Source organism: Pecten maximus, chromosome 4, assembly GCF_902652985.1.
Source record: "Pecten maximus chromosome 4, xPecMax1.1, whole genome shotgun sequence".
Lineage (NCBI taxonomy): Eukaryota > Metazoa > Mollusca > Bivalvia > Pectinida > Pectinidae > Pecten > Pecten maximus.
The window spans coordinates 3346745-3360172 of record NC_047018.1 but is presented as its reverse complement, the minus strand read 5'-3'; the positions used below and the strand labels follow the sequence as shown (position 1 = coordinate 3360172).

General features: G+C 36.7%; 2 protein-coding genes across 3 annotated transcripts in view; one reads left to right on the top strand and one right to left on the bottom strand.

Moving 5' to 3' along the window:
- LOC117324985 (kelch-like ECH-associated protein 1B) overlaps positions 1-13428 on the top strand; it is a 32874-nt gene that overhangs the window by 5559 nt on the left and 13887 nt on the right. Inside the window, exon 1 of one of the 2 annotated variants that reach the window (XM_033880838.1) lies at positions 4295-4423. The exons of the other annotated variant lie outside the window; for it this stretch is intronic. The gene's annotated coding sequence lies outside the window, so the exon portion shown is untranslated. Of the gene's footprint in view, positions 1-4294; positions 4424-13428 lie in introns of those variants that run through there. 2 annotated transcript variants of the gene reach the window in all.
- Positions 4260-6452, bottom strand: LOC117324849 (splicing regulatory glutamine/lysine-rich protein 1-like). The gene is made up of 3 exons (XM_033880677.1): positions 6298-6452; positions 4805-5918; positions 4260-4304 (listed from the first exon to the last, which is right to left on the bottom strand). The coding sequence occupies exons 1-3, from the start codon at positions 6450-6452 to the stop codon at positions 4260-4262; spliced, it is 1314 nt and encodes a 437-aa protein (XP_033736568.1).

Here is a 13428-nt window from a genome sequence, read left to right as displayed (position 1 = left end):
ATGTTCTCATACATGTCTGTCATACTGGTGTCATGTTCTCGTATAGCTGTCTGTCATACTGATGTCATGTTCTCATACAGCTGTCTGTCATACTGATGTCATGTTCTCCTACAGCTGTCTGTCATACTGATGTCATGTTCTCCTACAGCTGTCTGTCATACTGATGTCATGTTCTCATACAGCTGTCTGTCATACTGGTGTCATGTTATCATACAGCTGTCTGTCATACTGATGGTCATGTTCTTATACAGCTGTCTGTCATACTGATGTCATGTTCTCATACATGTCTGTCATACTGGTGTCATGTTCTCGTATAGCTGTCTGTCATACTGATGTCATGTTCTCATATAGCTGTCTGTCATACTGGTGTCATGTTATCATACAGCTGTCTGTCATACTGATGTCATGTTCTCGTATAGCTGTCTGTCATACTGGTGTCATGTTATCATACAGCTGTCTGTCATACTGATGTCATGTTCTCATACAGCTGTCTGTCATACTGATGTCATGTTCTCCTACAGCTGTCTGTCATACTGATGTCATGTTCTCATACAGCTGTCTGTCATACTGATGTCATGTTCTCATACAGCTGTCTGTCATACTGATGTCATGTTCTCATACAGCTGTCTGTCATACTGATGTCATGTTCTCATACAGCTGTCTGTCATACTGATGCCATGTTCTCATACATGTCTGTCATACTGGTGTCATGTTCTCATACAGCTGTCTGTCATACTGGTGTCATGTTCTCGTATAGCTGTCTGTCATACTGATGTCATGTTCTCATACATGTCTGTCATACTGATGTCATGTTCTCATACAGCTGTCTGTCATACTGGTGTCATGTTCTCATACAGCTGTCTGTCATACTGATGTCATGTTCTCATACAGCTGTCTGTCATACTGATGTCATGTTCTTATACATCTGTCTGTCACACTGATGTCATGATCTCATACAGCTGTCTGTCACACTGGTGTCATGTTCTCATACAGCTGTCTGTCATACTGATGTCATGTTCTTATACATCTGTCTGTCATACTGATGTCATGTTCTCATACATGTCTGTCATACTGATGTCATGTTCTCGTATAGCTGTCTGTCATACTGATGTCATGTTCTCATACATCTGTCTGTCATACTGATGTCATGTTCTCCTACAGCTGTCTGTCATACTGATGTCATGTTCTCATACAGCTGTCTGTCATACTGATGTCATGTTCTCATACAGCTGTCTGTCATACTAATGTCATGTTCTCATACAGCTGTCTGTCATACTGATGTCATGTTCTCATACATCTGTCTGTCATACTTATGTCATGTTCTCCTACAGCTGTCTGTCATACTGGTGTCATGTTCTCATACAGCTGTCTGTCATACTGATGTCATGTTCTCATACAGCTCTGTCATACTGATGTCATGTTCTCATACATGTCTGTCATACTGGTGTCATGTTCTCATACATGTCTGTCATACTGGTGTCATGTTCTCGTATAGCTGTCTGTCATACTGGTGTCATGTTATCATACAGCTGTCTGTCATACTGGTGTCATGTTCTCATACATCTGTCGGTCATACTGATGTCATGTTCTCATACAGCTGTCTGTCATACTGATGTCATGTTCTCATACATGTCTGTCATACTGGTGTCATGTTCTCATACAGCTGTCTGTCATACTGGTGTCATGTTCTCGTATAGCTGTCTGTCATACTGATGTCATGTTCTCATACATGTCTGTCATACTGATGTCATGTTCTCGTATAGCTGTCTGTCATACTGATGTCATGTTCTCATACAGCTGTCTGTCATACTGGTGTCATGTTCTCATACAGCTGTCTGTCATACTGATGTCATGTTCTCATACAGCTGTCTGTCATACTGATGTCATGTTCTTATACATCTGTCTGTCACACTGATGTCATGATCTCATACAGCTGTCTGTCACACTGGTGTCATGTTATCATACAGCTGTCTGTCATACTGATGTCATGTTCTTATACATCTGTCTGTCATACTGATGTCATGTTCTCATACATGTCTGTCATACTGATGTCATGTTCTCGTATAGCTGTCTGTCATACTGATGTCATGTTCTCATACATCTGTCTGTCATACTGATGTCATGTTCTCATACAGCTGTCTGTCATACTGATGTCATGTTCTCATACAGCTGTCTGTCATACTAATGTCATGTTCTCATACAGCTGTCTGTCATACTGATGTCATGTTCTCATACATCTGTCTGTCATACTTATGTCATGTTCTCCTACAGCTGTCTGTCATACTGATGTCATGTTCTCCTACAGCTGTCTGTCATACTGATGTCATGTTCTCATACAGCTGTCTGTCATACTGATGTCATGTTCTCATACAGCTGTCTGTCATACTGATGTCATGTTCTTATACATCTGTCTGTCACACTGATGTCATGTTCTCATACATGTCTGTCATACTGATGTCATGTTCTCATACAGCTGTCTGTCATACTGATGTCATGTTCTCATACAGCTGTCGGTCATACTGATGTCATGTTCTCATACAGCTGTCTGTCATACTGATGTCATGTTCTCATACAGCTGTCTGTCATACTGATGTCATGTTCTCCTACAGCTGTCTGTCATACTGATGTCATGTTCTCATACAGCTGTCTGTCATACTGATGTCATGTTCTCCTACAGCTGTCTGTCATACTGATGTCATGTTCTTATACAGCTGTGTCATACTTATGTCATGTTCTCATACAGCTGTCTGCCATACTGATGTCATGTTCTCATACATCTGTCTGTCACACTGATGTCATGTTCTCATACAGCTGTCTGTCATACTGATGTCATGTTCTCATACATCTGTCTGTCACACTGATGTCATGTTCTCATACAGCTGTCTGTCATACTGATGGTCATGTTCTCATACAGCTGTCTGTCATACTGATGTCATGTTCTCATACAGCTGTCTGTCATACTGATGTCATGTTCTCATACAGCTGTCTGTCATACTGATGTCATGTTCTCCTACAGCTGTCTGTCATACTGATGTCATGTTCTTATACAGCTGTGTCATACTTATGTCATGTTCTCATACAGCTGTCTGCCATACTGATGTCATGTTCTCATACATCTGTCTGTCACACTGATGTCATGTTCTCATACAGCTGTCTGTCATACTGATGTCATGTTCTCATACATCTGTCTGTCACACTGATGTCATGTTCTCATACATCTGTCTGTCATACTGATGGTCATGTTCTCATACAGCTGTCTGTCATACTGATGTCATGTTCTCATACAGCTGTCGGTCATACTGATGTCATGTTCTCATACAGCTGTCGGTCATACTGATGTCATGTTCTCATACATGTCTGTCATACTGATGTCATGTTCTCATACATCTGTCTGTCATACTGATGGTCATGTTCTCATACATCTGTCTGTCATACTGATGGTCATGTTCTCATACAGCTGTCTGTCATTGTAGTACATTGCAGTAGCAAATTTTAGAAATAACTGGAAGAAAACATGCAAAAAATAGAAGCAATTATCAAATTATTTCACAAGTTATTGCTGATAATAAGTAATAATTAGGGGTGTTAATTTTTTATTTCATTATTTAATATAAAATTGTTATGCTTGTTCATGGAAAACTATTGGGAGCTGTTTCTATTGTATCATTATGCATAATTTATTTAGTAGATGGAAGCGTCATTACACATGTCTTTGTTTTGTAGAAATTTGCTTCGTCATGACCAGGTGTAGAGTTATTGTAACATTTTACTGGGCCGGTATAGTAATGATTACAGTGACTTTATCTCTGTAAGATAAAGGTTGTGTTAGGAACATCAGGCCATTCACTATTGTTAGAATGTAATAAAGGAGAAACTTAACTTGCCAGCATGCAATATATCGTGATGTACCATTCACCTGAAGATTTCTCATACATGTCAACTGATTACCACTATCTTCTATTATAATATCCGTCAAATTATGTGGTTCTGTTATAACATTATAGCTTTAAGATTAATTCATGTAATTTTTTAAAACTTATCTCCTTAATGTTTTAGCTTGTATCTAATTAGTAAAAGGTAAACTTGAATCTATTAAGTGTAGCAGTTGTTTCTATTCTGAGCCCCGTAGGTAATCCCTCGGTAGAGAGTGGAGAATGTGAACGTGATATTAGAATCAAAATGCTGTGTCATATAGCAAACCTGACTAAAGTGCTTTCCAAGATCAATGAATATTTGCATATAGGGGAAATCTGGCTACGCTAGTCATATTGTGGTGCCACTTCAAAGTTTGAGTTAGTCGATATCTGTCCACAATAGGACATCAAGGCTTTTCTGACTCTTGTCCAAGACTTGGTTCATTATACCAGACATCACATACACACATTGGTGGTGTATAGTAAAGGAGGTCACACACATAGTCAAGGTAAATATCTACAGCTCTAACACCCTTATACATTATCTTAAACTTCAGGTTATCCTGTTGATTCATAAAGTTCTATTTCAAATGTTATGTTTATATATTGATGATATTTGGTAGATATGTAGTAAGTGTTTATGTTAGGTATATATTAATGATATTTGGTAGATATGTAGTAAGTGTTTATATTATGTATATTAATGATATTTGGTAGATATGTAGTAAGTGTTTATGTTAGGTATATTAATGATATTTGGTAGATGTTTAGTAAGTGTTTATGTTATGTATATTGATGATATTTGGTAGCTCTGTCGTCAGTTGTTTCTGTTCGGTCTTCTTCCTGCTCTTTGGTAGCTGTTTCGTCCGTGTTTCTGTTCGGTCTCTTGCTGCTCTTTGGTCGATCCTGTCGTCCGTGTTTGTTGTCTCTTGCTGCTCTTTGGGTCGCTCTGTCGTCCGTGTTTTCTGTTCGGTCTCTTTCTGCTCTTTGGTCGCTCTGTCGTCGGTGTTTCTCTTCTGTCTCTTCCTGCTCTTTGGTCGCTCTGTCTCCGTGTTCTGTGCGGTCCTCTCTATGCTGCTCTTTGTCGCTCTGTCGTCCGTGTTTCTGTTCGGTCTACTTGCTGCTCTTTGGTCTCTGTTTCGTCCCGTGTTTCTGTTCGGTCTCTTCCTGCTCTTTTGGTCGCTCTTCGTCCGTGTTTCTGATTCGGTCTCTCTTCCTGCTCTTTGGTCCTTGTCGTCCGTGTTTCTGTTCGGTCTCTTCCTGCGCGTTGGTCGCTCTGTCGTCCGTGTTTCTCTATCTGTCTCTTCCTGCTCTTTGGTCGCTATGTCGTCCGTGTTTCTCTTCTGTCTCTTCCTGCTCTTTGGTCGCTCTGTCGTCCGTGTTTCTGTTCGGTCTCTCTTCCTGCTCTTTGGTCGCTCTGTCGTCCGTGTTTCTCTTCGGTCTCTTCCTGCTCTTTGGTCGCTCTGTCGTCCGTGTTTCGGTTCGGTTCTCTTGCTGCTCTTTGGTCGCTTGTCGTCCGTGTTTTCTCTTCGGTCTCTTCCTGCTCTTTGGTCGCTCTGTCGTCCGTGTTTCTTTCGGTCTCTTCCTGCTCTTTGGTCGCTCTGTCGTCCGTGTTTCTGTTCGTCTCTCTTGCTGCTCTTTGGTCGCTGTGTCGTCCGTGTTTCTGTTCGGTCTCTCTTGCTGCTCTTTGGTCGCTGTGTCGTCCGTGTTTCTCTTCGGTCTCCTTCCTGCTCTTTGGTCGCTCTGTCGTCCGTGTTTCGGTTCGGTCTCTCTTGCTGCTCTTTGGTCGCTGTGTCGTCCGTGTTTCTCTTCGGTCTCTTCTGCTCTTTGGTCGCTTTGTGTCCGATGTTTTCTGTTTGGTCTCTTTTTTTTCTTTTGGTCGCTTTCGTCGTGTTTTCTTGTCTCTTCTGCTCTTTTGGGCGCTTTTCGTCCGTGTCTGTTGTCTTTCTTCTTTGGTCGTTGTTCTGTTTTTTTACTTCTCTTCTGCCTTTGTCCTCTGTCGTCCTGTTTTTGGTTTTTTCTGCCCTTTTTTGGTCGCTTGTCAGTGGGGTTTTGGTTCTTTGTTTTGGTGTCTGTCGTAGTGTTTTTTCGTTTTTGTTTGCGTTGTGTGTGTTTTTTGGGTTTTTGTTTTGGTGTTGTGTGTGTTTTATTTATTTGTTTGGGCGTTGTGTGTGTTTTATTTGTTTTGCGTTTGGTGCGTGTGTCGTGTTTTTTTGGTTTTGTTTTTGGGGTTGTGTGTGTTTTTGGGGTTTTTGTTTTGGTGTTGTGTCATGGTTTTTGTTAATTTGTTTTGGTCTTCTTGTCCGTGTTCTTCCTTTGTCATTTCTCTCTTTGGTCGCTCTGTGTCGTGTTTTTTCTTTCGGCTTCCTTCTCTTTGGTTTGCTCTGTCGTCCTGTTTCTCTTGTCTCTTCTCTTTTGGTCGCTTGTCTTTCCCTGTTCTTTTCGTTTCTGCCCTTTTGGTCGTTGTTGTGTTTTTTCGGTCTTTCCTGCTATTTGGTCGATTGTAGTGGTGGGTTTCTGTTGTATCTCTTCTGTCATTTGGTGTTTGTACGTGTTTCTTGCGGTCTTTGTTTTGGTGACTTGTGGTGTTTTCTTGAAATTTCACTGGTCTGTTCTGTTTTGGTCTCACTGTCGTGTGTTCCTTGTCCGTCTCTTGTCCTTTGGTGCTTTTCCTCCGTTTTCATTTTAAACTGTATATTTGATTTTTGTGTCTTTTTGTTACGGTTATTTTATCTGTTATTGTGCTTTCTTGATTTGTTTTGGATATTGTCCTACAACTTTATCTTTAGATACATTACGAGTATTGACCAAATATTCTGTAAAATTAACCAGAATTTTTTGGACTTTTTAGTGTATAACGGGCCACAATACGTGTGGTTTACAGAAATTGTACATCTATTTTTAAATTTTAGGTCTGTAAATTATTAAAACAGGTTTTTATATTTTCTTATTTTTTAGAGAATTGGTTTAAAAAACGCTGTTTAATTTTTTTTTATTAAACTTATTAGGTGTTACAATAATGGGCTATTAGTTTCATGGGGGATCCACTAAAAATGTCTTAATTTTTACGTGTTTATTGTTATTCCAGCAGAATTGTTTATATTTTTAATAATTCCCTTTAGTTACCTGTGATATGGGTTTTTAATTATAAGACTTTGGTTTCCAAAAGGGTATACACTATAAATGTCATAAAGTAATAGCATATTATAAATCTCTAGTAAATATTCTGAATTAAGAATTTTTAGTTAAAAACGAAATTTGTTTAATTATTTTTATTCCAAATTTTTTAAATGTTAGTTTTTAACCCCTGAATCCCCCCATCGAAGGCTAATAGGATTATTGTTAAAACCCTAAATAACTTCATTGGCCCAATAATAATACTGCATAGAGACTTTGTGTTCCAAAAATTGTGGAGTTTGTTTTGCGTTTTAGTAGTTTCCCAATTTTATAATTATGTTCATGTTATTTATTCCCAAACCATAATTTAAATTCTTTTGGCTAATGGTAATTAAAGTTTCAAACAAAAGTTACCCGCTTTTTAGGAATGACTAATATTTAATTTTTGGGGACCAGTATTAACTTCCAAACTTTTTAAATTTTTTATGGGTTTGAATACTTATTTTATAAAATTTTTTTCACTTTGAATAGTGTATTTAACAGCCTGGTTTTTAATTTTTAAAACAAAGTTTTATTTAGTTTCTCATCAAGAAATATGTCATTTGTCTATTCTAAATAGCTTTAAATTTTCTTTAACCAAAAACACTTACTTAAAAATATTTGGTCTTAATGTTTACAGATTTTTTATTTTGTTTATTAAATATGATATTTAATGGGCATGTTAAAGTGACAAAACTCTGTTAGTTAACAAAGAAACAGTGGTTAGTTTTGGGTGCATTGATAGTAAGTTGGCCAAATGTTATACTCTATAACAGTGTCATTATTCTGGGAAAGATAATAATAAGTTCGTTTTTAATATAAATACAAATGTTCTAAGGGAAAAAATATTTCATATAAAGTGATACGGACCCAAAAATGGTTTTTGGAAGTTATATTATTTTGTTGTAGTTGGTTATATATTCATTATTTGTTTGAACTATTACTTTTGGAGAGTTGACAAAACACTGGGGGTATAATTTAAAAACCATTCAAAATTATTATTAAGTTTGAACACAAGGATTGAGGTTTTATCAAGAACATTCTTTTTCTATTGCATGTTTCATTTGACCCAAAATTAGGTTGAAAAATCAGTATCAATAAACCCGTATCAGTTCAAAAAAAAACTCGGACCTAGTTGACAAAGACTATTGTTGGGAAGGGGGTAATATTTCTTTTATTTATTTTCTATCTATTTTTTCTTACTTTAACGGGTAGTTTTGCCCCTAAATAGTACTGGTTGAAATAGTTTAAAAAACATATTTATCTCATTCAATTAGTTAAATAGAGATTTCAATGGTTTCAAATTTTAGGAAATTTTCTTGATTGTCAAAACTTAAGATTCCTTTTAACCTTCTTTTATTCATTTTTTAAAATGAATAAAAAAACATAAATTTATCAGTTGAATTCTTAATAATCCCATTGTTATAGTGTTCGGGGACTATATATTGTAACTGTGATTGTTATAGTGTTAGAGGACTATATATTGTAACTGTGATTGTATAGTGTTAGGGACTATATATTGTAACTGTGATTGTTATAGTGTTAGGGGACTATATATTGTAACTGTGATTGTTATAGTGTTAGGGGACTATATATTGTAACTGTGATTGTTATAGTGTTAGGGGACTATATATTGTAACTGTGATTGTTATAGTGTTAGGGGACTATATATTGTAACTGTGATTGTTATAGTGTTAGGGGACTATATATTGTAACTGTGATTGTTATAGTGTTAGAGGACTATATATTGTAACTGTGATTGTTATAGTGTTAGAGGACTATATATTGTAACTGTGATTGTTATAGTGTTAGAGGACTATATATTGTAACTGTGATTGTTATAGTGTTAGAGGACTATATATTGTAACTGTGATTGTTATAGTGTTAGAGGACTATATATTGTAACTGTGATTGTTATAGTGTTAGAGGACTATATATTGTAACTGTGATTGTTATAGTGTTAGAGGACTATATATTGTAACTGTGATTGTTATAGTGTTAGGGGACTATATATTGTAACTGTGATTGTTATAGTGTTAGGGGACTATATATTGTAACTGTGATTGTTATAGTGTTAGGGGACTATATATTGTAACTGTGATTGTTATAGTGTTAGAGGACTATATATTGTAACTGTGATTGTTATAGTGTTAGAGGACTATATATTGTAACTGTGATTGTTATAGTGTTAGAGGGATGTATACAGTGTGAACCACTTTGTTACAAATTATTATTGTCTTATTGTAATTTAATTGAGTTTAATCTTCATTTTGGTGGAAATTAAAAGAATAATAATGATTTTCCTGATCTATAAGGTATTCATCAGCTTCATTCAGTACAAATTACACTCTTATATTCCCGTGATTGCCTTGTATTCAAAACATTCTGTGTAGATCTATAAACCGTTCTATACAGTAATTATTTGAACTTGGAAGATGTCAACAGCACTGTGGGTCACACGTGAGCTCTGAACCAGAGCTAATGTCTGTACACAATGTATTTATGTCTGTACACAGTGTATTTATGTCTGTACACAGTGTATTTATGTCTGTACACATTGTAATTTTTACCAGTACATGTTAGCCTTGGTGTCAATGAGATGCAATAAGATTACGTACTGTAGATCGAAAATATGAAATAATAAATGGTATGAATATGTACAAGGACTCAGCATCATTTCCCAACCTACTGTCCATATATATATGTAATATACATGTATTTATTGTTGTTTATACCCACTATATTTGTATAACTGTTCCATGTTCTATGTCTATATATGTGATCGTGTGTAATTTACCTGTGTCTTGATAAAGGGGCAGATTGCCTCGAAAATTTGACAATTTACTTGTCTGTACTGTCGTTATTACTACTTGACAATCATATATATACATGTATATATAATCACAGTTACTTATATAAAATTAATATTGTACGAGCCACTTGGATTGTGGGTCGGCAATATGTGCTATAACCCTGTAGATACATATAGGGAAATGAATGATCACCTGTTAAATAAAACATGGTGTTTTCATGCATTTCTGGTTTTTTTAAAAGTTAAATGACATGTTACATTGAAAAAGCTTTCTAGCTGTCATATTGGTAATTAAATATTAGTTGAGCCAAGCACTGCACATCACCATTGTACACAGTATTGAATGACATACGTTAATATGCCAGTCTGTGTTAGTAGATTCCTGGCAGGCAGTCCACGTACCCGCTGTATCATGGCATGATTTGGCAGAATTTAGCATCAATAATTAGCTTTTACATATCATCCATTCTAATTATCAAGTAGACAATTTAAATGTTATTTTCGGGGCATTGCTATTTATGAATGTTTATCTTTTAAATTTAAGTATGTAATTTGTAACATGTCAGTGTAGTAAAACACATGATTTCTTAACAGATTTCCTGAAAATCAAGTATCCATACATTTAAATATTTTTTATTCCATTTATTATTTACTCCAATCTCTAATGAAAAAGGAATATATACACTTGCTTATATTAAAGATCAACACAGCTGTCCACAGTCCAGAACACTGGTGTTACATGTGAACGTGACTCTTGTCCACACTTGACTGACGATACTAGTTGGACAATCATTCATTCATATTTTGAAATTTCTCTTTGTCATCCTCAAGTAAGATGAGTGGAGTCATGATTGTGAACGTGATTTAAGTTCTCGTTGGAATGTTTTCTATGTTATTATGCATACAGATTGGGTGGTGTTTATTGGAGCTATCAACCAATAATCTTCTGCTCACGTTGTCATCAACTTTTATACGTTCATTGACTAATGTGTTCACTGGAACATTTATTTTGTGTATTTGTGGTTTTGTCCAGGTACAAAATCATGTTTCATTTTATTTCAGTACAAAATGACCTGGGAAGTTTAAACACTTTGAAAATGAGTATCTTATGCGATATCTAAAACTGTCATTACCTGTGCGATTTAAAAATCTATATACACTGCCGTCATCCCCTTGTTACCTGAGATTTACCTGGGCATCGCAACTCCGTGATCGGGGAAATGCGAACGTGATCACGGTGGGCTAAGGAATGTGTACCTGACTCGAGTCCTTTTGATGAGGTGTAATTATATCATACCGTCACCTGGCATACCGGGCTAATAATTCACATAAAGAAAAGATCTCTTTGCCCTGAATTAAAAATAAGAAAAAGTAATTTGTTGTTGTAGTCCGTCCATGCTTGATTTACGGCACTGACATTGTGGTTGTTGTACCATATATGTAGTGTGTGTGCAGGTAACCTAGTCCCATTGATCAAGCTCTCAGGTGTGTGAAGGCTGTGTTTACTCATCCGTAGACCAGCCCTCACGTTTCCCTTTTACAGAGCATGCCCAGGAAAATCTGCTTACTAATTGTAAGTGAAGTGTATAAGGTTTGTGTATACTTCCAGGTCTGTTAGAGGGTCACTACTCGGTGCCTAGGTCCATTGTTCTCACTGGCGTATTGACAATTTTACTGCTCACAGTTTTGCTGTATCATGTATAGAGGAATCAATCTTAACATAAAAAAGTGATTAGTCAGTAAGTTTCACCTAGTTCTCTGAACCATTCATTAGAATTCACGTTCACTTTCTTGGACTCACGTTCGCATGTCCTACCCATTAAAAACCTGTACTAATTACGTACGGCAAGCCTAGCCTGATGACTGGACTATTGGTATCTGATTTAGTCTGACAGGCCTGATGACTGGACTATTGGTATCTGATTTAGTCTGACAAGCCTGATGACTGGACTATTGGTGTCTGATTTAGTCTGACAAGCCTGATGACTGGACTATTGGCATCTGATTTAGTCTGACAGGCCTGATGACTGGACTATTGGTATCTGATTTAGTCTGACAAGCCTGATGACTGGACTATTGGTGTCTGATTTAGTCTGACAAGCCTGATGACTGGACTATTGGTGTCTGATTTAGTCTGACAAGCCTGATGACTGTGGACTATTGGTATCTGATTTAGTCTGACAAGCCTGATGACTGTGGACTATTGGTGTCTGATTTAGTCTGACAAGCCTGATGACTGGACTATTGGTGTCTGATTTAGTCTGACAAGTCTGATGACTGGACTATTGGTGTCTGATTTAGTCTGACAAGCCTGATGACTGGACTATTGGTGTCTGATTTAGTCTGACAGGCCTGATGGCTGGACTATTGGTGTCTGATTTAGTCTGACAAGCCTGATGACTGGACTATTGGTGTTTGATTTAGTCGGACAGGCCTGATGACTGGACTATTGGTGTCTGATTTAGTCTAACAAGCCTAATGGCTGTGGACTATTCTGACATTGTAGTCACATGTTGTAGTTGGTATATTTGTAAAGATGTTGAGATTGAGTGACCTTCTCAGTTGACTGATACATTGTTTACCCATCATTTGTCTGCTACACCTTCTATCAGACATGTATCACTTCTGACACCATTGAATAAATTTATGGAAATGTTTCTATACATCCTGGAGACCTCATCGTTTAAGCATACACTTCACAATGTCATGTTGTGTAACCTTTTCGTACTTCTCAAAAACATTTTTTATATATATATTTGTTTCATTTATTCAGTTGCCTAATCAATAATCTCCTATTTATTTTGCATACATGTATAGTATATTTTATTGCCTTTAAATATATCATTATTATTTCACCAGAAAAGACAGGGAAGTTATATAAATGGTAATTTTCATATATGAGGTGTTTCCCATGTCGTGTCAGGTTTATACCTAAGATGGCATGGCACCCTGATTATTTTGCACACCTCATATCCTGGTTATTGTTTGTGTGGCAAGTCAGCCAGTCAATGGAAGGTATCCCTCATCCTTTGGTTTGCATGTCACAGCCTGACAACCGCCTTACCTGATAAGCCTGGTATTATTGTGTGTGTACAGCATGTTTCAGAAATGCTGAGTCACAGCTGACTGTGTACTGGATGTGTACTCAACAGATCTCTGATTAACTTGTGGCCGTCCAGTGAGGTGGTCAGAGGATAAATGGATTAGAGAATCGGCCCTGTTTTTTCTTGATCATTTGAATGCTGTGTATTATTCCTATCGATTTGTAATTAAAATCCATTCCAAAGTACGACTTTCTGCTGACTCTCCCTTTAGGGATCGTAAATGTATATATCTTCAAGGGAATAATAAATAATGATAACAACATGTCACACATATCTTAATAACAGTACGAACATTCATAATAATTTTTATTGCCCAAGTTTATGAGATATAAATTACTTTAAAAATGGAATAAAGTATTACTACCTATATATATATTACTACTTTTAATATAACATGGTTGTAATTAACATCTGCTGCCTTTTGTAGAAAAACATACTTGAG